Source organism: Pipra filicauda, unplaced genomic scaffold (assembly GCF_003945595.2).
Source record: "Pipra filicauda isolate LSUMZ 115617 unplaced genomic scaffold, ASM394559v2 scaffold474_size475410_pilon, whole genome shotgun sequence".
NCBI classification, from domain to species: Eukaryota; Metazoa; Chordata; class Aves; order Passeriformes; family Pipridae; genus Pipra; species Pipra filicauda.
Window position 1 is genome coordinate 297926 of NW_024104614.1, and position 24132 is coordinate 322057.

At 60.9% G+C, this 24132-nt stretch overlaps 6 protein-coding genes across 7 annotated transcripts; 3 read left to right on the plus strand and 3 right to left on the minus strand.

Annotated features, from left to right (window-relative positions):
* Window positions 1-122: 122 nt before the first annotated feature.
* ACOT8 (acyl-CoA thioesterase 8) lies at window positions 123-2400 on the plus strand. Its single transcript, XM_027745875.2, has 6 exons — window positions 123-268; window positions 358-494; window positions 687-912; window positions 1168-1325; window positions 1665-1856; window positions 2034-2400. The coding sequence occupies exons 1-6, from the start codon at window positions 138-140 to the stop codon at window positions 2150-2152; spliced, it is 963 nt and encodes a 320-aa protein (XP_027601676.1). The 5' UTR covers window positions 123-137; the 3' UTR covers window positions 2153-2400.
* A 368-nt stretch (window positions 2401-2768) lies between these two features.
* SNX21 (sorting nexin family member 21) lies at window positions 2769-4970 on the minus strand. Its single transcript, XM_027745864.2, has 3 exons — window positions 4493-4970; window positions 4171-4325; window positions 2769-3865 (listed from the first exon to the last, which is right to left on the minus strand). The coding sequence occupies exons 1-3, from the start codon at window positions 4773-4775 to the stop codon at window positions 3194-3196; spliced, it is 1110 nt and encodes a 369-aa protein (XP_027601665.1). The 5' UTR covers window positions 4776-4970; the 3' UTR covers window positions 2769-3193.
* Window positions 4950-8489, plus strand: TNNC2 (troponin C2, fast skeletal type). Its single transcript, XM_039386221.1, has 6 exons — window positions 4950-5120; window positions 7499-7550; window positions 7646-7789; window positions 7876-7990; window positions 8068-8204; window positions 8283-8489. The coding sequence occupies exons 1-6, from the start codon at window positions 4950-4952 to the stop codon at window positions 8312-8314; spliced, it is 651 nt and encodes a 216-aa protein (XP_039242155.1). The 3' UTR covers window positions 8315-8489.
* Window positions 8490-9162: 673 nt separating this feature from the next.
* LOC114001053 (regulator of G-protein signaling 9-binding protein-like) lies at window positions 9163-10197 on the plus strand. Its single transcript, XM_027745914.2, has 2 exons — window positions 9163-9401; window positions 9513-10197. The coding sequence occupies exons 1-2, from the start codon at window positions 9209-9211 to the stop codon at window positions 9944-9946; spliced, it is 627 nt and encodes a 208-aa protein (XP_027601715.2). The 5' UTR covers window positions 9163-9208; the 3' UTR covers window positions 9947-10197.
* Window positions 10171-12001, minus strand: UBE2C (ubiquitin conjugating enzyme E2 C). Its single transcript, XM_027745915.2, has 6 exons — window positions 11362-12001; window positions 11252-11279; window positions 11062-11148; window positions 10699-10903; window positions 10507-10566; window positions 10171-10361 (listed from the first exon to the last, which is right to left on the minus strand). The coding sequence occupies exons 1-6, from the start codon at window positions 11460-11462 to the stop codon at window positions 10303-10305; spliced, it is 540 nt and encodes a 179-aa protein (XP_027601716.1). The 5' UTR covers window positions 11463-12001; the 3' UTR covers window positions 10171-10302.
* An 82-nt stretch (window positions 12002-12083) lies between these two features.
* Window positions 12084-16766, minus strand: DNTTIP1 (deoxynucleotidyltransferase terminal interacting protein 1). Of its 2 annotated transcripts, XM_027745912.2 has the most exons (13): window positions 16450-16763; window positions 16300-16370; window positions 16061-16157; window positions 15817-15915; window positions 15251-15319; window positions 14861-14917; window positions 14553-14614; window positions 14058-14103; window positions 13547-13605; window positions 13305-13365; window positions 12919-12990; window positions 12600-12655; window positions 12084-12290 (listed from the first exon to the last, which is right to left on the minus strand). In XM_027745912.2, the coding sequence occupies exons 1-13, from the start codon at window positions 16534-16536 to the stop codon at window positions 12152-12154; spliced, it is 975 nt and encodes a 324-aa protein (XP_027601713.1). In that variant the 5' UTR covers window positions 16537-16763; the 3' UTR covers window positions 12084-12151. The 2 variants fall into 2 exon arrangements, with proteins under 2 accessions (XP_027601713.1, XP_027601714.1); XM_027745913.2 differs by lacking the exon at window positions 12919-12990 and having other exon boundaries at window positions 16450-16766.
* Between the last annotated feature and the right edge of the window lie 7366 nt (window positions 16767-24132).

The following is a 24132-nucleotide window of genomic DNA, read 5'->3' on the forward strand; positions in this document are numbered from 1 at the left end:
GACAGGAGGCGAGCCAACCAGCACAGAGCATCCTGCCTCGCCCTCTGACTGACAGCTCTGCCATCCAATCATCTGGCGGTGCGCGCCGCGTGGGCGGGCGGAAGTTGCCGCCGTCGGGGCCGCCGGTCTCGGGGGCGATGGAGGCTCCGGGCGGCACCGGCGGGGCCGGCGCGGGGTCGGGGCGGCCGCCGCCGCCTCCCGGGGACCTGCGCAGCGTGCTGATCACCAGCGTGCTGAACTTGGAGCGGCTGGAGGTCGACCTCTTCAGGTGCGCTGCGCGGGGGCGCCGGGCCGGCGGGACCGGGGCGGCCTCTCCACACGCTGCCGCCGCCGCTCACCGCCGCCTTCTCCCCGCAGGGGCCGGCACCACTGGGTGCCCGCCACGCAGCGCCTCTTCGGCGGGCAGATCGTGGGGCAGGCGCTGGTGGCGGCCGCCCGCGCCGTGAGCCGCGACGAGCAGGTGCACTCGCTGCACTGCTACTTCGTGCGGGCAGGTGCGGATCCGCGGCTCGGGGGGCGCCGGGGCCGGGCGGTGGTCCGGAGGCTGGGGGAGCCCGCAGGGTGAGCAGGCGCCCCATCCCGGCCCCATCCCGGCAGGGAGGGTGCGGGTGGCACCGCCGGGCTCGGCCCCTGCAGGGCAGGTCCCTTCCGTGGCCCGGCGGCAGAATGTCGCTGTGCTGTCCCAGGGGACCCCAAGGTGCCGGTGCTGTACGAGGTGGAGAGGACTCGTACGGGGAAGAGCTTCTCCGTTCGCTCCGTGAAGGCCATCCAGCACGGAAAGCCGATCTTCACCTGCCAGGCCTCCTTCCAGCTCTCCCAGGGGAGCCCAGTGCAGCACCAGTTCACCATGCCCACCGTGCCACTCCCCGAGGAGCTGCTGACACAGGAGGAGCTCATCCAGAAGTTCCTGCAGTAAGTGGGGAGGAAGGGGCATATTGGGGACGCCCTTCTTTGCGGCTGGTACAGAGGGAGGTGTGGAGGAGGATTGTGGTGGCTGCCTGAGGAGTTTCCAAACATGCCTGGGAGGGGAGCAGAGGGGCAGGACAGGACAGGAGCCGTGCCCCTCCTCTCTCTATGTGCCCCTGGGTCTGTGGGCTGGAGCTGCTGCTAGCAGGACATGCCTCTGCCTGCCTGGCATTAGCCTCGTTTCTCCATGCTGGGCTGCAGGAATCCTAACCTGGCTGAGAGATACAGGAGACATCTCAACAAGATCCAAGCCGAAGATGTGCCGATTGATATTAAACCCGTGAACCCACCAGATATATTCAGCTCAGAGCCACAGGAGCCAAAGCAGCTCTTCTGGGTGCGAGCACGAGGCTACATAGGTGGGTCCCTCTGGGAAGGTCCAAGTGCCTCCTGGGCCGAGGGCTCAGACTCCACCTCACACTATGGAGCACTGTCACGACAGAATGGGCTGGGAGGGCTGTGATTTGGGTGCTGCCTGCGCCCCAGCCTGGGGGGAAGCCTGGGCATTTCAAGGCTGCAATGCAGGTGTGGGTGAGGAGCGTGAGGTGATGCCCTGAACTGTGCTAGGGGGCAAGGGGAGCTGGTCTGGAAGAATCTCAGCTGTGCTTGGCCTGCAGCTGTCCCTGGGGCAGTGGAGCTCTGTGCCCCAGATGTGTCCCATGGGCACCCACGGACGGGCAGTGCTGGTTGCTCTGCAGGGGAGACGGACATGAAGGTGCACTGCTGTGTGGCCGCCTACATCTCCGACTACGCTTTCCTGGGCACGGCCCTGCTCCCGCACCGGCAGTACCACATCAAGTTCATGGTGTCCCTCGACCATTCCATGTGGTTCCACGCGCCCTTCCGAGCTGACCACTGGATGCTCTATGAGTGCGAGAGCCCCTGGGCTGGTGAGTCCTTGCTGTGTCCCCTGGGGAACCACAAGGCCAAGGCCAGCCAGTCCCTGCAGCAGGCTGGGATGCGGGAGGGGAAGGCGCTACTCTGGCACACGTTGCTTCCCCTTCTCACTTCTCCTACCCTACCCATCCTGGGGGTGGTGGCTGCACTCTGACAGCTCCTCTGTGCAGGCGGGTGCCGGGGCCTGGTGCAGGGACGGCTGTGGCGCAGGGACGGGGTCCTGGCTGTCACCTGTGCGCAAGAAGGAGTCATCAGGGTGGAACAGAGACCAAACCAGAGCAAGCTCTAGCTGAGGAGCCCCCACAAGCTGGGGCTCAAGCATACCAAGCGAAGGACCCTGGAATCAAGACAGGATCTGGACAGCAGCAGGAAGGAGACTGGGCTGGATCCAGCCCAGTGTGGAGTCCAAGTGCCAGAGGTGTCTGCGACAGACGGTGACCCACAGAGCATCAGTGTGACCAACTGGCTGCTGCACAGTGTGTAACCACATGCTGCCATCAGCCACCTTAAAATAAAGCTGTTGGGTGAAGAGCTGGACTCTGTCCCTAGAGTTTGTCCCCTTGGATCTGTGACTGTGCTTGCCCAAGGGCAGGCAGCAGTGGGGTAATGGGGGACCAGCTCTGCCCCTACCGCAAGCTGAGTCACAGGAGGGGAACCTGTGCCACGTGTGCTGCTGTGGCACACGTTGCTTCCCTTTCTCGCTTCTCCTGCCCTGCTCCTGTGCCCTGGTGCCTCAGTTGCTGCTTCTGCTTGCCCTTGGGCTCCTCCCCAGGGCTGGGCTCAGGCCTGGGGCCAGCTGGGAGCCAGGGAAATGGGATGAGGCAGCTCCCACCTCCATGTGGAGGCTTGAGGCCTCCCACTGATGATGCCCTGGGGGCATGGGGTGGAACAGACACAGCAAGCACTTTGGTCTTCTTCCTGCCAAGACTTTATTTAATAAAGTCCTTTTTATTATATAAGTTTTATGGGAAGTTCCCGGCAAGAGCCCCAAACCCTGCCAGAAGCCTTCCCGTTCCCTTGTGCGGTGCCAGTATGTCCCAGCTAAAGTCCCAGCCACTCCAGGATCCCCCACAGAGGGGGAGTGGCTCCAGCAATGTCACTGTGGGTGGTGGACCTCCGTGAACCCCTGTGAGCCCCCAGTCCCACCGGACAGACTAACCACAGAGAAAGTGCATTTAGGAGGCAGCTCCAGGCACGGGCCATGCTGCCATGGGAGTGTGGCACTGCCCCCCTGCCACATCCCCATTCACGGCAGCGCCCTGCTCCCCGCCACCATGGCTGCGAGTCCCCTGCAGCCCCTGCCCTCCTGCCCATGGAGGCACAGGCTGCTTCACTCCAGAGGCTCCTTGATCAGGCACTCCTTCAGGGAGGGCTGCTGCTGCAGGGGCAGCCCAGCCTCCCGCAGGTCCTGCAGCCGGGCCTCCGAGCGCCGCTTGTCCTTGCCCACCTTCCAGGCCAGGTGGATGTGGGCCTGCAGGAAGGGCCCCAGCAGCGGGTGGCTGCCCTGGGCCTCCAGCAGCTGCAGTGCCTGCTCACAGCAGCTGTGGGCCTCGCCGAGCTGGTCCAGCTCCTGGTGGCACACGGCCAGCCCGGCCAACGTCAGGAGGAAGCGGCCGGAGCTGCAGACCCCCAGCCGGTCCTGCAGCCGGTAGGCATTGGCCCAGGTGGCCAGGGCCTCGCGGTACATGCCGGTGCAGGTGAGGCGCTGTGCGGCCCGCAGGTCCGGCAGGAAGAAGAACTCGAGGAACTCCGGGGAGCGGCGGATCTCGTCAATGGAGTGCAAATGGGACAGGAACTGCTCGAAGGCTCGGCTCCGCTTGGCAATGGTCTCAGCGGTGAAGTTCCGGCGCAGCCTCTTCCTGGGGAAGGCAACGCCGGCCATGTCACAGCCGAAGCGGCAGCGCAGGCGGCGGTTCAGCTGCTCGAAGTCTGAGTAGCGCCGGGCGATGGTGGCAGGAGCCTTGTCAAACTGGCCGGTGCGGATCAGGTAGATGGTGTAGAGCTGTGGGGGAGCCAGGTGTCAGGCAGTGCCACGGGCACGCTGCTCCTGGGGGAGCTGGCAGAGCTGGGTGTGCGGCCACAGAAGGGCCGGGGGGGGTTGCCCGGGCAGGAGGGAGTGGGCTGGGCTGCCACAGCCACAGCACCCACCAGAGATAGTTACCTGAGGCTCATCTGAGCCACCAACACCATCCAAGCAGCAAGGGGAAAGAGAGAGAAATAAGCACCAGCCCCATGGGACCCCTGGCCCGGAGGAGAGCCAAACCCACACCCAGCCAGTGCCTGCCCAGCCATGCCGGGCTCACTCACCACGTACTTGGAGGAGCGCTCGCTGACCACGCTGGCGCTGGTGACCTCGAAGAGCAGCCGCTGCGGTACCAGGCTGCCCCGCGACCTCCGCCACAGCTCCTGCAGCTGCCGGGTCAGCAGGCTGCCGCCGGGGCGCTCCGCCGCGGGGCCCCACTCTGTGCCGGGAGAGGGGTGTCATTGCCCAGCGTGGGGACAGGGCTCTGCCAGCCCCCCGACACCTCCGGACTGCCGGACCCCACCATCGCACGGGTCCCCCCGGGGTGCTGCTGCCCTGGGGAGCGGGGTCACCCCAGTCCCCCCAGCTCACCGCCCCAGCACTTGCCTCCGTCCTCTGTGCCTGCTGCCGCTCCCTGCGCCTGCGGCGGCTCCTCCAGCTCCTCGCTAGCTCCGTCCTCCTCCTCCTCCTCCTCCTCGTCCTCCTCCTCGTCCTCGTGGCTGGTGAAGCTCAGGGTGCCGCTGAGGCGCGTCGACAGCCCCTCGGTGTCGTCCTCCAGCTCCGAGCTCTCCGGGCAGTCCTCAGTCTCGCCGCCGCCTCCCGCCGGCTCCTCCCGGCCGCCCTCTCCGGCCAGCGCGTGCCGCAGCCGGTGCAGGATGCGAGCGGCCATCGCTGCCCGGGGGTCCGGGCCGGCTCCCCGACACGGGGGGACCGGGGGCTGCCCACCGCGGCACGGCCCCGCGCGGGGACAGCCCGGCCCCGGGGCACCCCCCGCTGCTGCCCCCGCACCGCTCCGCTCGCGCTGCCCCGGGCCGGACCGGGCCGAGCCAGGCGGTGCCGAGCGATGGCCGCTCCGCCACGGCTCGTCCCGGGATCCTCCCTGCGCGGCTCCGCCTCCGCCGGGAACCCGGATCGGGGCGGCGGAGCCGGCACCGCCCGGCACGGCCAGGATCGGGATCGGTCCCTGCGGCACCGCCCGGCGGGATCGGGATCGGAGTCGGCTCCTCCCGGCACCGTTCGGCACGATCGGGATCGGGATAGGCCACTCCGGCATCTCCCGGCACGATCGGGTCAGAGTCAGGGCTCAGCCCGGCGCTGCCCACAGCCCCTGCCCGCTGCCGCACCGGCTGCTGCCGCTGTCCCCTGTCCGAGATGTCCTGGTCGGACCGAGCCCCTGGTACCCACCCTGGGGCCACAGGAGCCCGCACTGAGGTGCCCAGCACTGTGGGCCCCCAGGGTCTTGATACCTCATACCCTGGTACCCCAATAGCCTGGCACCCCAGTATCCTGACATCCTGGTACCCCGACACCCGTGTATCCTGGTACCCCAGATGCAGGCTCCCGATTTCACTGGGCTGCAGCCCAGAGGGACGTCCCCCTGGCCACCCTGGCACCCGCTGCCCTGGCCCCAGGTAGCCTCGCCACACGCCCTGTGACCAGGCTTCACCCTCGGCACTCGCCTGGCCTTTTTTAGTGCCTACCCGCTCACTCCTCACCACTTCCTTGGGAATGTCTATTAATATCGAGGAAGCAGCCCAGCTGCTGCCATCACTCTGCCCTGCTTGCCCGTTGCATGCTGCTCCAGCACCCTGCACCCCACCGGTCAGACGAGACCCCTGCCCTCCCCTGGGCAGGGTGCAGTGCATGAAGGGCTGGGCTTGTGCAGTCCCCAGGTCTCACCTGGGAAATGAGGGTCCTGGCAAAACCACGAGCCAGAGAACCCCTGTGTGTCCCTGTCACTGGGAGCTTACGGGACAGGGATCCATCAACCTGACCCCACTGCATCCCTGAGGCCCAGAGCACCGCAGGGCACGGGCCACTTGGCCAGTGCATTCCCAGAGCCACCAGCCCCTGGCAGCAGTGGCTGGCACGGACTGCAGGTGTGAGGGCTGAACCTTCCAAGAGGCACCGGGCATAATTCCCACTCCCCTGAAGCACGGAAAGACAGAGCCTTTTCCGGACCCAGGTGCCAATGGTGCTGGGGACTCTAAACTGCAGGGCTTATTTTCCAAAACCCTCCAGGGACTTTGTGCCCCAGGTCCCACTGGGGACCCTTTTCTCACCAGGGGCAGGGGGCTGCAGCATAGCTCTACCTTGGGCCCCCAGAGCAGAAAACGGGGGTGCAGGGAAAGGACTCTGCTCCAGGGAAGCCCAGGTTCATGCTGAGAGCCTGTCCCAGGCAGGACTGCAGGTCTGGGGGACAGTGGGCAATGTTCTGTGCCCCCCGGGTGCAGGGGGGACCCTGACCCCCTTGCCTGGGTGATGCTGACAGATCCAGGGCTATTTTTAACCCCCTCGTTGCTGAGTTTCCCTGGTCGGGAGGTGCTATGGGGGTGGGCAGAGCCTCCCTCCTGCCACAGCTCCAGTGTCCCTCCTGGAGGGCTTGAATTTCCATCCCAGCCTCAGCCCTACGTTAATCCCAGCCCTTGGCCAATAAAGCTTTGGCTAAATTAGGTAAAGGCGCCAGTTGCCAGTGAGCGGGGCCGGGTGCTGCCAGGGTGCTGATAGGCTGTGGGGGCTGAGGGGCAGCAGCTGGGGGCACAGCCCACAGAGCAGACGCTACAAATTGGGGTGCCAGGGGTACCACGGTGCTTCTGGGAGTTCCTGCTGCAGGAGCTGGTGATTCTCTGGGGCTGGGAAGCACAGTAAATTCCCAAAATGGTAAGAGCCCCTGTGTGTTGTGTGCCTTGTGCTGCATGCCAGGATGAGACCTGATTGGGCAGGAGGCACCAGGCACTGCATGCTCCAGGGGATCTGGGCTGCAGAGGTGCCTCCGCGGAGGGCAGCGGGGAGAGAGTCTCCAGGGCTGGGCTGACCGTGGCAATGAGGGCAGGAAGGCGTTGGGGAGGTGCAAGGTCCCCCCAGGACATGCCTGGGGGGCACCATGTTCCTGGGGACTCAGCCTTGTCCGGAGCTCGGGGCCGTGCAGAGGTGGCAGTGGCAGGGGGTGGCTGAAAGCCGAGCACTGGGTCATACGACACGGTGTCACCACCGGCTCCACGGCCAGCCTGCGCCTCCAGCAGAAACTCGATCGGGGCCGACAGGTGCCACGGCTCCAGCTCCAATGATCCCTACAAGGGGAGCTGAGGAGATTCCAAAAATAGCGTTGCATGCCTAGGATGCCAAGGCTGCTCCATGGCCCCTGCACCATGGAGCCCCCCACATGGTGGGGGGCCTGGGTAGGCGGCTCCCTGCAGCCCCCCATGCTCATGGATGCCCAGGAGGCACTGTAACTGTAGGGATTGCTGAGGGCTGTGGCTTGCCCCAGCACAGCATCGCTCTGCAGCAGGGCAAAGGCTCTCCCCACAGCCCTGTGCTGTCGGGCCGCACTGTGCAAGGAGTCTCTGGCCTGATGTGGGTGGCCATGATGAGCCCTTCTCCTTTGTCTTGCAGACGGACCAGCAGGCAGAAGCCCGCGCCTACCTCAGCGAGGAGATGATTGCGGGTGAGTGCAGGGGCAGTGGGGAGAGGGGCCAGACATGGCCATGGCTTGGGGCCCAGCTCTGCCCCACTGTCTGGCCCTGACTTCCCTCTCCACAGAGTTCAAAGCCGCCTTCGACATGTTTGATGCTGATGGCGGTGGAGATATCAGCACCAAGGAGTTGGGGACAGTGATGAGGATGCTGGGCCAGAACCCCACCAAAGAAGAGTTGGACGCCATCATTGAAGAGGTGGACGAGGATGGTGAGCAGCCCTTGGTGGCGGGTGACAGGGGTGAGCACTGGGCACTGGGTGGGCAGCCTGACCTGTGCTCAGCTTCCTCCCCGCAGGCAGCGGTACCATCGACTTTGAGGAGTTCTTGGTGATGATGGTGCGCCAGATGAAAGAGGATGCCAAGGGCAAATCTGAGGAGGAGTTAGCCAACTGCTTCCGCATCTTCGACCGGTGAGTGGTGGGGGTGAAGTGGCCTGTCCTGCCTGCAGGGGTGAGCAAGGTCACATCCCACCCTCACCCTCCTTCAGGAATGCTGATGGGTTCATCGACATTGAGGAGCTGGGTGAGATCCTGAGGGCCACCGGGGAGCCTGTCACCGACGAGGACATAGAGGACATGATGAAGGACTCAGACAAGAACAATGATGGCCGCATCGACTTTGATGGTGAGCAGCAGCCCTGGCCGGGTGCCTGTGCTGTGCACCAGGGCAGGGCCGTGAGCTCAGGCTGCCCCTCTCTTGCAGAGTTCCTGAAGATGATGGAGGGTGTGCAGTAAGGGACCAGACATTCCTTGGGCCAGCTGCTGCACCCAGCCCTGCTCCCCACTGCCCAGGGAGCAGCAGCTCTGCAGCACCTGGCCCCCAGCATTGGCTGAGACCCTGCTCTGTGCCAGGGCCTCGGTCTCATCCCACTGCCGGCGGCTGAGCTTTTCCTCCCATCTGTCACCTGTGGCTTTGGTTTGAGCCTCAATAAAAGAGGAAAGGCTTGAATTGCTTGTGCAGGACTTCACTGGGGGTGCACGGGGAGGGGGCTGTGGCACTGTGCCCCTGCCCTGCTCCCCAGGGAGGGGAACATGCCTGGCGGGTGCCCTGTGCCAGGCAAGTTCACATTGCAGCCCTGTGCTGCAGGGGCAGCACAGGGCTGAGGTTCCCACGGGCTTTTGGGCAGGTGCCAGCGCTGAGCTCAGAGTTTCCGTTTGGAGCAGCTGGTTCACACGCCAGCGGGTGAGGGAGCACAGCCCCGGCCCCAAGGGTCCTGCTCCAGGGCAGGGCTGTGGGACCACAGGGGTTCTAGGGAGCCACCACCACCTGCCCCACTGGGACCCACATCTCCCACCCAGAGGACTGGCCTATAAGGTGGTGGGGCAGCAGCCCCCTCCCTGTGAGGTCAAGATGACAGTGGAGTCTCTGTGTCTGGACAGGCTGTGGCAGCCTGCTGGACACCACAGCTCCCTGGGGACCAACCAGGGTGGAGCACAGCAGGGGTGGGATGAAGGGAACACAGTCCTCAGCTGGTGTGGGTGGGACCGTGGGACCAGCACAGTGCAGCTGGCAGGACACAACTCAAAGCCAGTCACGTCCCTTCTGCCCAGCACTGTGGCACAGGGAAACTGAGACCCCAGGAGGGCCACCCCGGGAATCCTGACCCTGCCCTGTTCTCACGGGGAGCAATGGCACCAGGCAGAAGGGACGGGTGCCGCGGGCGGGGGGCAGTGGGGACATGTGCAGCAGCACAGGCTGCCCTCTGCAAGGCCACAGCTGGACACCGGCAGCTGGTGCTGCAGCTTGGGGGCAGCGGTGACAGCCCTCGGCTGCGCGAGGAGCGGCGCAGGAGGAGCGCGGAGGCCCGTGAGCTCAGCACCGGTAAGGAGGGGGCTGCTGCAATGGGCAGCAGGCACAGAGCCCCCCTGGACCCACACCAGGGCCACAGAGGGGCTCCAGGGCCACTGTGGCTTAGCATCCCATGTCCCACAGGGCTGCGGCGGGTGCTGCTGGCAGGGGTGAGGCAGGCACCAGCGAGCCTCCCGGAGCGGCGGGAGCTGGAGCGGCTGTGGGTGCTCTTCCTCTCCGCTCTGGAGCTCTTCCTGCAGGATCTACGCAGAGCCCACTACCTCTGCCAGCTCTTCTCCATGCAAGAGGGTGGCGTGGCCCCACTGCGCACTGGGCTGGGGGGCTGGGGGCTGCCTGGCCGGCGAGGGGTGGTTTCCATGCAGTCCCCAGCTGCCCAGGGCTTAGAGGAAGAGATCGAGCAGGTGAGGGCCACATTGTCAGAGATGGAGAGTGGAGCCAACATTCCGCCATGGACAGTGGAAGCCACGGAGACCACACAGCCACTGGGGATAGATGGCACTGCAGCCAGGGGGGCTTGGGCAGGGCCCTGCACTGGCCACTGCTGTGGGGTGCTCTGAAGGGGAGGCCAGGAGGCAGCAAAGCTGGCACCCCCTGTCACAGAGCAGGGTATGGGAGCCCCCATGTACCCCCACAGTCCCCAGCCCCCTGCACATGCAGGCATTGCTGGAGGCTGCCCCCACCCTGCAGAGGGAATGGGACCACTCCAGGCCCCCTAAACGTTGATAGAGCCCCTGATGGGGGTCAGTATCCCTCCCTGCCCACACTTGCAGAACCCCCTGCAGAAGTCATAAATGTGCATTTATTTATACATTAACCGTGGCTCGGACTGCGACATTAATTTAAAAACAGCCTATGATACAGAATGTGGGGGGCACCGGGCAGGGGAGGATATGGTGGGGGGCGGTGGTGATGGTCAGGTCTCCTGGCCCTTGGCCTGCTTGTTGTATGTCTCCCTCACGTACTTCTTGTAGGCTGAGGAGAGAGGGGGGACATGGTGATGAGGGTCCTGAGGCAGCTGCCAGGGCTGGACAGGCAGTGGGACACAGGAGGGTTGGGGGCTGTGCTGCTGCCCACCCCAGTGGGGAGCGGGCAGGGAGGTTCTGCCCCAGGCACTCACCGACTTGGTTCTTCCAGAGCTCGGCCGCGTGTGTGTTCAGGGGGCTCTCGATGTTCGGCTCTGGAAACAGGGGCTGGGTTAGCTGATGGGGTGACTTGGACACCTCAGAGCCCTGCTCTGAGCGGGGGATCCCCAACCCCACCATCACACCCTCCCCCAGTACCCCATGGCAAGTGCAGTTGTAGGACCCACCTGCCAGCAGGCTCTGGACGGAGAGCAGGATGGTGCGGACGTCGTAGAGTGCCGACCACTTTTCCTTGAGGATGTCGAGGCAGATGTTGCCCTGGGTGTCAACGTTGGGGTGGTAGCAGGGGGTCAGGAACCGCACGGTGGGCGCCGTGTAGGGGTACCCGCTGGGGAACTCCAGCGACAGCTTGTACCGCAGCTCCTCGTAGGGCTGCGGGTGGGAGTCACGGGGGCTGGAGTCAGAGGGGTGGGGGGGAAAACTCGGGGGAAAAAGGGGCACAGGGGGAGCAGAGGACTGCGACCACTCAGCTGAAGGGAGGAGGGTGGAGCGGGGTCCGGGCCCCCACAGCCCTGGATCCCGCCTCTCACCGTGCCGGCGGCGCCGTCAATAGTCCCAATCCACTTGAACAAGTTGTCGGACTCGGGGAAGGCGGAAATGCCTTTGTCACCGGACATCTGCGGGGCAGTACGTCAGGGCGGCCAGGACAGCCCGAGACTCTCCCGCCTCGGGATCCCCAAACTCCGACTCGGCCCCAGGACCCTCCGCGACCCCACTCACCATCAGCGCCATCAGCTCCTGCTGCAGCCTGCGGAGGGGGAAGAGCACGTTACCGGCCGGCCCGGCGGGGCAGCCCCCGGCCGCAGCCCCCGGTTCCCGTCCCCGCTCACCTCTTCCCCACCGCACCACGGGCCGGCGTGGCCCCCGTTTCGGCCGCTTTGCGAGCGGCTGCGCTGGACACGGCGGCGGGGTCGGCGTTCTGCGAGGCCATGGCGGCTCCGGGGGCACCGACCGGCGCACCCGCCTCCGCCGTCGGTGGGTCACGGGCTGGACGCGGCTCCCCCTCCTGGGCGGCGCCGCACCAGGCTCTGCCCGCTTCCTCCTTCCTGCGCTCGGGGCAGAACTCGGGCCCCGCTGCGGCTCTCCCGGTGCGGCGGGGGCTCTCCCGGTGCCGCGCGGTGGTGCGGGCTCTCCTGGCGGAACTCCCCGGTGCGGAGCGACGGTGCTTAGGGCTCCCTTAGGGCGGCGCAGGATACTCTCCGGTTGCGGTGGCAGCCCGATCCCGGACACTCCGGTGCAGCAGCGGCTCGGTCGCGGTCCCAGTCGCTCCCCCCCACGATCGTCCCGCGCGGCCCTGCCCGCTCCCGCGCCCCGTTTGAATGTGTCCCCGTGCGGCCCCTCCGCCAATCAGCGCGCAGCCCCGTTCGAGCCGCCCAATCACCGCCCGCCGGGGATGCGGCTCCCACGGTAACGGTCAGCGGCCGCTGATTGGTCGTCGGGCTCCGACGCACCGCGCTGTGATTGGCCGCTGCCCAGCGAGGGGCGGGACTACGAGTCCCTGACGCCCTTAAAGGGCCAGACGCCCCTCCCCGGTGCCCAGGAGGCGGCGAGGTGGCTGTGAAGCGGTTTTATTGGGGGACGGGGGGGTGGGGTGGGGGCGGGCCCTTTGGGGGCGAGGCCTCAGGGTTCGGGGGGGTCCTCGGGGGGCGGCGCGTCCCCTCCGCGACGAAGCGTCTCCATGTGTTTCTGCATCTTCTCCGTCATCCAGGCCGGCGGGATGAAGGGCTTCAGTTCCTCCAGCCGCAGATCCACCGAGTCCCTTGGGAGGGAAGGGGCTGAGACAGAGGGACCCCGGCACCCACCGCGGACCTCAAACCCACCATGGACCCCAACCAGTACCAAGCCCAGACCCACCAAACCTGCTATGGACCACAACTAGCACCGTGCCCAAACCTACCATGAACACCCAGCCAGCACCAAGCCCCCCAACACTTGGCACCAAGCCCCCCCAACTGGCATGGAACAGGATTCCTCCAGCACAGGGCTCCCATGCAGTGAAGGGGGGGCACGGTGGGGGCCCCCAGGGAAGGAGCCCCAGGCACAGCAGCATCTCTGCTTTGGTCCTCACCTGTAATCCTCACTGGCAGCCAAATCCCGAATGTCCTCTTCAATGAGGAGGTAGGCCTGTGGCACAAGGTGGGGGACACCTCAGGGCGCCTGTGAGGGGCGGCTGAGGCAGGATCACTCCCCTCATCCCTGGCCAGCACTGTCCCTGTGGGATCCAGCTCTGCCCCTCAAGCCTGCACCCAAACCCCACAGGGCAGGGGACGGACCCTGGGGGTAGCTGTGCCCCCATGCCCTGCCTAACCTCCTGCCACAGCTGCCTGTGCTGCGGCTCCTCCGCCCGTGCTGGCCCTGCGGCGGGCCCTGTGCCCGGCCGTACTCACCATCTTGCCCCCAGTGGCCCTCATGTGCTGCTGCTCTGCCAGCCAGTGCTTATCCTGCGGGTCGGCCGCGTACTGCAATAAAGCAGTGAGGACCGAGCTGAGCAGGGGTGACAGACCCTCGGCTCAGGCCCCCCCTCCTGCAGGACGCTGTGTCCCCCATGCGCTGCCCGCGGGGGGAGCGCTCGACTCTGCACCGCCTGCCCTGCTCCAGCCTCAGCCCTGGCTCCAGCAAAACCTGCCATGTCGGCTCATGTTCCGTGTGCTAGCCAAGACCTTGGGAATGTGATCCGAGATAACAAACGAGGGCAAGGGCGAGGGAGTGAACAAACGAGCCAAAGCACGCGCCCCCGATTCCCATGGGAAACCGTCTGGCTGTGGCATCTGACCTTAAAGAGGTGGGGATGCTTGATGTAGAGTCGCCCTCTTGTTCCTCCCATCCCGAGAGCTCTGCAAGAGGAACGTGAGGGGTGTCAGGGCTGCAGGGAGGGTGGCTGTGGTGGCACGGGGACACCCCTCTCCTCCCCAAGTCCTTCCTACTGCTTTGGAGGCAGAGAAGCGAAGTGACGGGAGGAGTGTCACGGGCTCCTGCCTGGGGACACCACCCTCCATCGACAGGGCCGTTCCTTACTTGTTTGCTCGAGATCCCAGCACAAAGGTTGTGGTTTCAGTCAGTCGGGATGGATCCCACTACAGAGCAATTGGAAAAGGGGCAGCATTAGAAGTTAAGCTGGTGCCGGCCACGCTCCGTGAGCCTCGGCTCTCTGACAGGGAACCTCGGAGCTGCCCCCGGCCTGGGAGGGAAGGAGCTGGCCACAGACCTCCAGCCTTCTGCAGGGCAGGGATGTTACATTCTGTCTGGGCTGATCTAAGCAGTTTCCCTTGTGGGAAACGCTTGTGGGATTCTCCTGGCTACTCCTACTCTCCCCAGGTCTCCCTCAGCAGCACCACACTGCACAGCTACAGGCTACAGTGCCTGGGGAGACCAACAAAGGCCTCCGGGCACTTCGCTCCTCGTCCTGCCCCCCGCCCCAGGGCCCCATCGGGGCAGAGCACAGCCTGCGTTGTCCTGTGCTCCTGCAGCCGCAGGCAGGAGCAAAGGGGAGGAGAGGGGGAGCCCAGCAGCGTTGGCCAGCCAATACCTTTGGTCCATCCCTTCTCACAGGTTCAGAGACTTTGAGCTTCCACCTGAGGGGAAGGAAAATGCTGTAAGAATGAGGCCCTGCAGAACCAGCACAGTCACCACCAGCAGCAGGGATTGAGCCCCAGCCCTTCCAGATCCACCCTTGTTCACATCTTTCATTCCCCCGCAGCGCCCAGCTCTGGACCCTCAGCTTTGATGCACATTCTCCTCTCCCAGCTGCCCAGATCCCACCCCTCCCGTGCCTCACTGCTCACTCTGAATGGTCCATCTGGATCTTTTCACCCTTTTGGGCCTCTTTAAAACCTTTTCCTTGAAGGTCTTTGCCTTCTGGAGGGACACACCTCAACCTAAGACCCCTCCCTGCCCCCAGAACTCCCACTGCCTCTCTGCAGGAGGGAAGGAGATCGTGGGGTTTCTGTGCCTCCCCCATTTGGGCAGCCTCGTTCCCCCTGCCCTCCCCAAACGGGGGCTCTAGCTCAGGACCCGTACTCACGCCGCCATGCCCGAGACCCCGCGGTCGTTTGACAGGCTCTGTCCTGGAGGCCGCCCCTTTCTCTGCATGGAAGAAACCCTTCTGTGACTTGGCTGTGCTGGCTCAGGGAACCCTCTTGGGGACCCTCCCCATCCCAGGGAAGCTGCTCCTTTTGTCACGGGCAGAAATGCTCCCTGGCACCAGAGCAAGCACCTCTCAGGCCTCACAAAAGCCGACTGTGCACCTGCATGCACTCATATGGTGGGAATGGCCAGGAAGGAGGACCAGACTTGCCAAAACAAAATCCCTTGTGCAGAAAACCCTCTTACCTTTTTGGGAATGGGGCTCCCTCGACGGCTCAGCTCCTCATCCATCTGTCGGGCACGCTGGAAGAGGAAGGGCAGCGGGATGAGCAGGGCCCTTCTCCCCTCCTGGTTGTGTGGAGCCCCCTGCATCCCAAAGGCCAGGTAAATGCTGACCCTCTCTCCTTTGCAGTTAAACACTGATCCCAGCCCAGGCTGGTGAGCAGCACCACACCATAAGCAGCAGCACCTGAGGTTCTCCTTGCCCTGTATTCCCTCCCAGACCAACAACCCCTACTCTGCCTCTGCACTACAGTGCTGGGGACAAGAGGTAGAGAACAAAAGGGATTCCAAGCCTTCTCCTCCTCCCAGCTCTCACAAATCATTTAAGCCTCTGGGTACAATCACAAAGTTTACCTTTGTCCCTGCCTGCTCATGGGGCAACCTGGGAACCACCTTTTTGCCATCAGAGAAGAGCAGTTTGGCCTGCAAGAAGAGAAAGAAGTTTCCAGGGATTCTGGGCTCAGAGAGGGCCCCACCAGCAACCCCCATCTCCGTGTATCTGCCTGAAAGCCCTGCACCAGCTCTGCTCTTGGAGTGCTATCAGGCCATGCTTCTACAGATGGCCAGATGCAAAAGCACAATCTGAGCATCATAACTATGGTCAACTGGCAGAAAAGCAAGATGTGAAAGGAAAGCATCCTGCCCCACACCACCAGGACCCTCTGATGGGTGCTGGGGGCTGGTCTCTGTGGGAGGTCCAGCCGTGTGCCATGTTCTGACAGCAGCAGTGAAAAGTGGCAGCACGAGCTGCCCAGCTCTGACCACTCCCTTCTTCCCAGTGAGAATGAATCCCAGCACAGCAGCCACACAAGGGCTGAGGATGTCCCCTCACAGTGACAGCAAAGCTGTTAAGAGGGACACATCCTGGCTAGGCTGCTCTGCTCAATCAGGTGCCCAAGGAACCCCTCGCCAGCACCCACCTGCTCCAGGCAGCTCCGACAGGTCTCCTGGATGAGCTGCTCCGGGTCCACCTCCTCCCCAACGTTATCACGCACGTTGATTGCTGCTGTCTGGAAAAACTGGAAAGGAGAAGGCAGGAGAGGCTGAGAGCCTGTGCAGTGTCGAGGCAGGCGCAGGGCCCAGCTCCCACAGACTGGCGTGACGGCCTCGGTGACAGCCCAGGTGCCCCCACACACCTGCTGCCCACCTGTGCCCTGCACTCACCTTCATGTACTTGTTGAAGACGCCCCGGATCTCCTCGTTGATGCTGGGCTGCAGCACAGCGCGCAGCAGGTCCATAGACACGCTCGGGTCCGTGAAGCTGCGGGTGGAGGGGTCAGACGGGGAGGCGCGGGACCCCCCTGCCCCGGCCCGGTCTAACCCAGATCCTCCCTCCGGCCCGGTGCCCGGCCCAGTCCCGCTGTTCCAGCCTCCCCTGCCCGCCCATCCCGCTCCCGCCGTACCTGGTGGTCATCTGGGAGCGCCGCCCGCGCCGCTGCACCTGCCGGTGCTTGATCATGATGTTCCAGGGGCTCTGCGGGACACACGCGTCAGCCGCGGCCCCGCCGCCCCCCGCCGCCCCCCGGCCCGGCCCGGCCCGGCCCCCGCCTCACCGTGCTGACCAGCTGCTCCTCGGCATCGCCCGGGCCCTCCTCGCCCGGCGGCCCCGGCTGCTGCTCCGCATCGCGGGCGGCGCCCATGGCCCCGCTCCCGGCTGCGGTGCGAGCGACCGGATGCGCGGGGATCCCGCCCTACATCATCGGGCCCCGACGGATGTGACGCCGCTGCCACGGCAACGGGGCCGGTCCGAGCCCGGGGCGGGAGCGGGGACAGGGACACGCCCGGGGGGACACACGGCGTGTGCTCGGGGCGGGGGCAGCCCCGGGGACGAACACGGTGCCCGCCCTGGAGGCGCCGCCGGAGCGCGGGTCGCAGCCCCCCGGGTGTCCCCGCCGGGTCCTCCCCGGGGGACCGTGTCTGTGCCAACCTCCCGTGCTCGGCACCTCCCTCCGTGCCGCCACCGCTGCTTGTTCCTCGCGCCTTGTTTAAGCCTCGGCGCCTGGTTTGTGCAGCCCCGCGGACGCGCCCGTGGGTGCCAGGTCGTGCCCGAGCGCTCGGCAATAAAGAAACCCCTCGTTCCGAGGAGGTGCAGCTTCACGGATCAGTGCGGTGATGGACGGTCGGCTCCAAATCCTCAGACCCAAAGCCTTAAACTCACCCTGTCGCGGGTGGAGCTGGTCACGCGTGGCCCCTGCCCCTCAGAGCCGAGTACTTGCAGCTGCAGGAGTGTGAATGCTGGTCTTTCCATGATCTTTGTGTTCCTTGTGTAATTTTCCACCTCTCATCTTTCTGGCATCTCATTGTTTCTCTGAGCAAACACCCCAAACCAACATTTCCTCATCTCGTTTAACGTGTGCAGAATAGTCAAAACAACTTGTCTGTCGTTTTCTAGATCATCTTGTGTCCTGGTTGGGTTTCTGTTGGGTCAGCTGGATATCAATTTGCATTAAAAAGCATTTGCTGTTTTGCTGGTAATGTTTTTCCTCATTCCAAGATGATTTGGTGAGATAAACAAAGCAAAGGGGATTTCCCAGAGTGCAGGATGCCAAGGCTGCTCGAGGTCTTGCCGTGCAGAGCAGAGGTGTGTTCCAGCAGCCGTCTCCGGGTGCTGGCCTGTCCTTTGTGCCAGTGGGGCAGCCCTGAGCCGTGCCACAGGGGGAGGTGGGATCTCCTTCCCACTGGCCTTCCCACACACTTTTTGTTTTTGTTCAAGAAGCGACTGGACGTGGCACTTGTTGCCATGATCTACTTGACGAGGCGATTGGTCAAAGGTTGGACTCCATGACCTCAGAGGTCTTTTCCAACCCAAATGATTCTGTGGTTCTGTGATCCCAGTGCTGGCACTACACGCTGGTGCCTCCGGAGGTTGCTTTGCTGTTGTCTCTCAGCACCTGTCACTGCAGCTGTGGCCGTGTCCCCTCAGTGTGACTCTCCCTCTGTAGCTGTCAGCCCAGCAGTGACCACACTGGGCTCCTGTGGGAGCCTGGAGTGGCTGTGGGAGCAAAGGCTGTTGACTCACAGGGCTCACGTGCTGCAAAAGGCTCCTGCCTTATCCCCTTCCTGCCGCTTTGGCCAGGGCTGCACAAGCCCGGGGTGAGCTCAGGCTGTTACACAAATCCAGTGGCGGATGTGGGGCCAACAGAGTCACCATCAGCATCGACATGACTTCATTATCAGCAGCACTGGGCTGCTTGCGTGCTTATTTTGGTTGCTCCAAATTGTTAGCAACAAAAATTGGACATTGCCCAGAGGAGAAGAAAAATAACTGTGGCTGTAGGAACTCCCAGGGAAAGGTGAGGAGAATGGTTCTGTTAACCTGTGAGAGTGGCTGTGCTCTGTACCCACTGTGAGTGGACAAGTTGTCATTGTATTGGTTTGAATCAAGTGAGACTTGGGCCAGATCTTTCCAATTAACAAGAAGACTTAAATCCTGGAACAAATTTTCAATGAAAGAGTTGCCACCTTTGCAGGGAGAGGGATGTCTTTTTAAGAGCATGTCATAACAACATTTGTCAGAGATCACCTAAATGTGACATACACATGTCCAGTCCAAATTCTACCGACTTATGTGTCTTATGGAAAGGGTGATTGGGCATTGAAATGGGCTACCCAGGGAGGTGGTGGAGTCCCCATCCCTGGAGATGTTTAAGAAAAGACTGGATGTGGCACTTAGTGCCATGGTCTAGTTGAGAAGGTGATGTTAGGTCTTATGTTGGACTCGATCTTAGAGGTCTTTTCCAACCTAGTTGATTCTGTGATTCTGTAACTGGTGAAATGCCTTGTGGAGTCTCCTCCAGTCCCTGATTTTTAATGGTGATTTTTCCACGGATCTGTGTGGTAGGTGCACATGACAAAACACGCCAGCCTGTGCATGCCTGCCAGACATGAATGGCTGGTTTACAGCTGAGGTTACCCAAGTTCCTATTTGATTTACAGGCTGACTTTGAAGAAGTCCCCTCTGTCCCTCTGTGTCCTCAGGCATTTATTTCAGCAGAGCCATTTGCTTGTCAGACACTCTCCTCCATTAGTTCCCTAAACGTTATCCAGGATTATGGTCTGCTAAAATGGAAACATGCCAAAATGACGCTGTTGTTCCCAAGAGGAAGGAGGAGCTGCTGGGCGAGCATGGGGACGGCAGCAGATCTCTCCGCTGTGGCAGTCCCGGGGTTGGTAGGAGCCCTGTGATCCCTCAGGTTGTTCCAGATGGTTTTCCAGGTGCGTGGAAAGGAGTCAGCAGAGCGTCCTGCTCGGCAGTGATTAACAGCCACAGCAAGGCACGATAAGCACTGGGCCGTCGGGTTCCGCCGGGGAGCCGCGAGATGTGGGGCACTGGAACTCTGGTGGACGTGGGCAGTTCACGGAGGGACTGCATCCGCCTTGAGTCACGGCAGGAGGCCTGTAGTTAAAGCATTTTTCTTGCCCATGAGCCCTCTTCCCACACAGGTTTGGCAGTGTGGAGCTGTGCTCTTTCCCTCGTGCTGCCCCTCCATCGCCTTGACACAGCGTTGGTGAAAAGCTCTTTTAGCATGACTTTGCCTTCCCAGTGCTCGTGTCAAGTGCCAGCACTTGCTTGGAGTCATAGAAATAACGTCGAGCTCAAACCAATTAATTTCATTCACCCCACAGTTTCAGATTTAAACTCTGTCTTTTGATCCAGCAAGTCTGACCCATTCGTGCTTGGTGCTGATGTGTCCTGGGCAGACCAGTCCTTAAGTTCTCCTATCTTATTCACTGCACTTTGATTTGTGTGTAACTCAGGAAGAGATAATTAAATAGGGAAGGAAAAAATTGCGAAATCAGATTCCATCTAGCACTCCTGGGTGACTGGAGAATAACAGTGTAAACAGGTTAGCATTCACAGAACTGAATCTTAATTAAGATGAATCTGCTCTCTCAAATATACTAAATAAGTCTTTACTCTGAGATCAGATGCAGAGAAAAGGGAAGGCAGTGTGGCTGTGCATTTAATTTTCATTTACTCTTACTGTGGGTCTCCAGTGAAGCCACCAGTTTGGCTGGCAGTTTGAAGGCAGGTTCCTGTGCTCTCCTTGCCTTGGGTGAGCTCTCATCCTTGAAATCCTGAGATTTTTTCCTCCAGAGAGGTCCATTTTAGTGCAGCATCGTTTAATTGGAGCAGACCTTTGCTTGGGCAGTAACTAATTTGGTGTTCGTGTGTGCAGTAACTGCCCACTCCCACATGAATTCATGTGGTTATTGAATGCTCATGTGTAAATTACTGGGATGCTCATGTGTGGACACTAAACCCTGCAATCCATGCTCAAGAGTTCCCAAAAGCTGCTTGGAGGGCGCCTTATGGAGTCTGTGATTGCACTGGGGGAAGGACACACTGAGCTCTCGCTGTGCCCTGTGTACTCTGGGCCACACAGGGCTGCCCTGTGATAATGGGGCACTTGGGGAGGCCACAAAGCAGAAGGACTGTGGGGCCAGGGGAAAATGTTAACTTGCTGAGATTTTCAGCTCGCTCATTTGGGTGCCCAGACCTGGCGACTGACAGTAGGGACACCGAAAGAGCTGGAGAGCTCTGCTTGGGAATGGGATGGCTCAGAGACCAGTGCTCAAATGAAGCCTTGAATATTGGGCCTGCAAAAACCTGCAAAGAGTGTCCCACATGTGAGACAGCAGCCTTGAATGAAGGGCATTTGTGTGTAGAAGGAGGCAGCTCTGGGTGCTGCTGCCAGGTGGGTGCTTTTGCCCTGTGCTTGTTCTGTCTGGGGTGGCAGGGCCGGGTGGGCTCCTGCCTGCAGCAGAGCCCAGCACTCGGGCAGAGCCTGGCATTGGGGCCACTGCTGTTGACCAAGGTCGTGGTGGAGATTCCTCTTGAGAGTAGCAGTGAAGAATCTGCCTCTGTGCAGTCCTGGTTTCCCCTTCCCTCCTCCAGTCCCTGCGCTGTCCTACTCGGCGGGCAGCCAGCTCTGGATCCTGCTCCAGCCTTGGCTGTGGGTGGAAAGAGGCAGCTGGAATTGCTCTCCAGTAAACAGAATTACAGCCAAATGTGGGAGGTTCCTGAAGTCACCTGTGAGCTGCCTCCTCCCATTCCTGGACCCGGGCTGCCTGCGAGGCACTTTAAATTGCCACCTGGCACAGCCCTGGACATAGACTTCGGCAGCAGGATGGCACGAGGCACCCTCCTGCTGGGGCTCCTTGCCCTGTGGGCACAGCTGCAGGCAGCACCCATCACAGGCAAGTACGGGCGGGTGGGAACTCCAGGCCTCTCGGGGGCTTAAGAATATTTTTCCTTATTTTCATAGAATCACAGAACAGTTTGGGTTGGAAGGGACCAAAGCACCGGAGGTGCTTTGCAGGTGCTGGCAGGTGCCAGGTTGCCACCTGTGAGGGCCAGGGAAGCTGTGTGGGAGCGGGATGGGATGAGCCCTGGCATGTGGGGCTCACTGCAGTGCCAGGATGCGCTGTGGCATGATGCCATCTCTCCCTGACTCCCCGATGCAGCCAGAGGCACAGGTGGGTGCTGGCCCCGGGGCAGAGGTGCCCAGGAGGGCCCCTCAGGCACTGGTCCCACCACAACTCTGCCACGTGCTGGGAGGCACCAGCGTGGCCCTTGGGCCGAGTTGCCCCGGCTGTGAGGGCAGCAATGGTTGGGCAGAGCCCTGAAAACCCACCAGGAAAAGGTACAGAGGAGAAGGCAGCCACAGCTGGGGCAAACCAGGCTGCTGGGTGGGAGCAGAGGGTGGGAGGGCAGCACAGCAGGGCTGACGCTGCTGCTTTCTCCTTCCTCCAGAGTTCCATGGAGCAGCTCCAGCCGGGTGGCCACCACCAGGGGAGCCCAGAAATGCTCTGGGTAAGAGCCATGTGCCTGGGGAAGAGGCCAGTGTGGTACATGATCCACAGCCTGGCAAGGTCGTCTCGTGTGGGAAGCAGGAGTTGTGTGCGGAGCAGGTGGGTAAGGACCAGCTCCTGCATGGGTCTGTGCCAGCAGCTGCTGCAAGTCCTGCACTGGGAAAGCTGGACACAGCGAAGCAACCCAGTTCAGGGGAAAAACCAGCATGTGGGGCAAAGAGTGACACTAGGGAAAAACCAGAGGTTGTAGCAAAGCCGGACACTGGAGGGAAGCCAGAGGCTGGTGGGCAGCCGGCATCTGGAGAGAAAACTGTGCTGGGGGAGAAGCCAGAGACTGAGGGAGAGCCTGGGGCAGGAGAGAAGCCTGGATCTAACCAGGATGGCAGTGAGGAGGATGATGTCAATGACAACGATCACGGTGATGACAATGGTGATGATGGTGATAAAAATGATGGCAATGACAATGATGGTAGTGACAAGGACAGTGATGATGATGGTGATGATGGCGACGGGGACGATTCCAATAGCAATGAAAATGGTGATGATGGCAACAATGACCGTTACAACGACAGTGATGATGATGGTGATGACGGTGACAATTCCAGTAGCAATGAAAATGGTGACTCCAACAGCAATGAAAATAGTGATGATGGCAACAGTGACCGTTACAATGACAGTGATGATGATGATGGCGACGATGATGACAATTCCAATAGCAATGATGACTCCAACAGCAGTGAAACTGATAACTCCAATAGCTATGAAAATGGTGCCGATAACTGGGATGGGTATTTTAGGTTGTAAGGGTATCATTGCCCAGGGATTTCCAGGGGGTTCTGGGTCCCTCTTTTGTGGCACACAGCTGGGGCTACCAGATTTTGTGATTGATCTGTGCCAATAAATGTATCTGATGGACATAAGAGCTTAGTGTCAAAAGTTTCTTTAACAGTTTGGCAGCACAGATGGGACACTCAGTCACTTGCCCATTTGAGTCCTTCTAAACTCCAGACATTCAAATTCCTGGCAGTGGGTGATTTCACCCAGGAGCTCTGGAGTAAGAAAGGACTGAGTAGTGTGTTAAATATCTAGAGCAGGATCAAGTCCTGCCTTCTACGAGTTTTGAGTTTTGTGGTTTTGTGAAAGATGAGAAATGTACCTGGCATAAAGAAGGGGACGCCCTCAGCCAAGGTACTGCAGAACTGGGAGAAGATAGTCGACACTACTGAATGATCTCAGAAGTGCACAGTAATATTATGTCAGGAAGAATGGCCATATATTACTCCATGTGGATATGGTCCTTCAGCTCAGATGCCAGCCCTAGCCCTGACAGAAATCGAGAGGCTCTGTGTGTGCTCTGTGCAGCACCTGCAATCCCTGAGTCAATCATCACTAATGTACCACAACACCCAACTTCTGCGGCAGCATGAAATGGGATTTCCACAGCCACACACCCATGGGTGTGTTCTTTATGCCCCCCTTATAAGAGGAGGATAAAAAGAAATTTGCATTTCCTTGGGAAGGAACAACATTCCATTAACAAACTCCCACAGGGGTATAAACATTCACTAAATGTTTATAGTAATGCCCCTGGGAAGAAATCCAATTCAGGGGAAAAAAAACAGCATGAGGGAAGATTGAGACTAGGGAAAAGCAAAGCTGGAGACTTGAGGGAAGCCAGAGACTGGTGGGAAGCCAGTGGCTGGTGAGAAGCTGGCATCTGGGGAGAAACCAGGGGGAAAGGCAGAGAGTGAGGAGGAGCTTGATGTGGGAAAGAAGCCTGGATTTGACCAGGATGACAGTATGGTGGATGATGAGAATGACAGTGATAACAGTGACAGCGATGATGTCTATGATGATCATGACTGTTGAGAATTTTCTATTATTTGAAAGTAGCCAAGTGCTTGTTTGACATCCGTACCTGGAATTGTTAGGTGCAAATTGAACATTATCTGAATCATACTGGGTGTGTTGTGTAAGTCAAAGATGGAGCGTAGTGAAACCCGGGGCTGACAATCTGAACATTAATAATAGTTAGAATAGACAAAGCTGTAGCTTAAATATTATTTAAAAATTAATAGTTGGAGTGGACAGCCCATAGATCATGGTATATGGACTGTAACAACCATATTACAACATGGACTGCAGAACTCGCTGAAACCCCAACCAAAACTGACCTCAGAGGGTGTGAAGGTGACCACAAGGTAACCACTTAGTAATGAAACTGTGAAGCAATGAAGAGCTAAGAGACCCCAGAGCCTAACAATGTTCTTGGTCTGGACTGTTACATGAGGGATGGGGAGTTTAGATTATAAGAGTATAATTGCCCAGGGATTTCTTTTTTCAGGGTCTCCAGCTCAAATTTCCAGCTACCCGATTTCATGATCGATCTGTGCCAATAAATCTATCTGATGGAGATGAGA

Excerpts from the sequence above, each read along its gene's own strand:
- ACOT8 (XM_027745875.2), top strand. The coding sequence starts at position 138 with ATGGAGGCTCCGGGCGGCACCGGCGGGGCCGGCGCGGGGTCGGGGCGG. Across the intron at positions 913-1,167 it reads CTCATCCAGAAGTTCCTGCA|GAATCCTAACCTGGCTGAGA; the intron begins GTAAGTGGGGAG and ends GCTGGGCTGCAG. Across the intron at positions 1,326-1,664 it reads GCGAGCACGAGGCTACATAG|GGGAGACGGACATGAAGGTG; the intron begins GTGGGTCCCTCT and ends GTTGCTCTGCAG.
- SNX21 (XM_027745864.2), bottom strand. The coding sequence starts at position 4,775 with ATGGCCGCTCGCATCCTGCACCGGCTGCGGCACGCGCTGGCCGGAGAG. Across the intron at positions 4,326-4,492 it reads AGCAGGCACAGAGGACGGAG|AGTGGGGCCCCGCGGCGGAG; the intron begins GCAAGTGCTGGG and ends CTCCCGGCACAG. Across the intron at positions 3,866-4,170 it reads AGCGCTCCTCCAAGTACGTG|CTCTACACCATCTACCTGAT; the intron begins GTGAGTGAGCCC and ends GCTCCCCCACAG.
- TNNC2 (XM_039386221.1), top strand. The coding sequence starts at position 4,950 with ATGGCCGCTCCGCCACGGCTCGTCCCGGGATCCTCCCTGCGCGGCTCC. Across the intron at positions 7,551-7,645 it reads CAGCGAGGAGATGATTGCGG|AGTTCAAAGCCGCCTTCGAC; the intron begins GTGAGTGCAGGG and ends CCCTCTCCACAG. Across the intron at positions 7,790-7,875 it reads TGAAGAGGTGGACGAGGATG|GCAGCGGTACCATCGACTTT; the intron begins GTGAGCAGCCCT and ends TCCTCCCCGCAG.
- LOC114001053 (XM_027745914.2), top strand. The coding sequence starts at position 9,209 with ATGGCACCAGGCAGAAGGGACGGGTGCCGCGGGCGGGGGGCAGTGGGG. Across the intron at positions 9,402-9,512 it reads GGCCCGTGAGCTCAGCACCG|GGCTGCGGCGGGTGCTGCTG; the intron begins GTAAGGAGGGGG and ends CATGTCCCACAG.
- UBE2C (XM_027745915.2), bottom strand. The coding sequence starts at position 11,462 with ATGGCCTCGCAGAACGCCGACCCCGCCGCCGTGTCCAGCGCAGCCGCT. Across the intron at positions 11,280-11,361 it reads CGTGGTGCGGTGGGGAAGAG|GCTGCAGCAGGAGCTGATGG; the intron begins GTGAGCGGGGAC and ends CCCCCTCCGCAG. Across the intron at positions 11,149-11,251 it reads AGGAGCTGATGGCGCTGATG|ATGTCCGGTGACAAAGGCAT; the intron begins GTGAGTGGGGTC and ends ACTGCCCCGCAG.
- DNTTIP1 (XM_027745912.2), bottom strand. The coding sequence starts at position 16,536 with ATGGGCGCCGCCCGCGATGCGGAGCAGCAGCCGGGGCCGCCGGGCGAG. Across the intron at positions 16,158-16,299 it reads CGCTCCCAGATGACCACCAG|CTTCACGGACCCGAGCGTGT; the intron begins GTACGGCGGGAG and ends CTCCACCCGCAG. Across the intron at positions 15,916-16,060 it reads TCTTCAACAAGTACATGAAG|TTTTTCCAGACAGCAGCAAT; the intron begins GTGAGTGCAGGG and ends TCTCCTTTCCAG.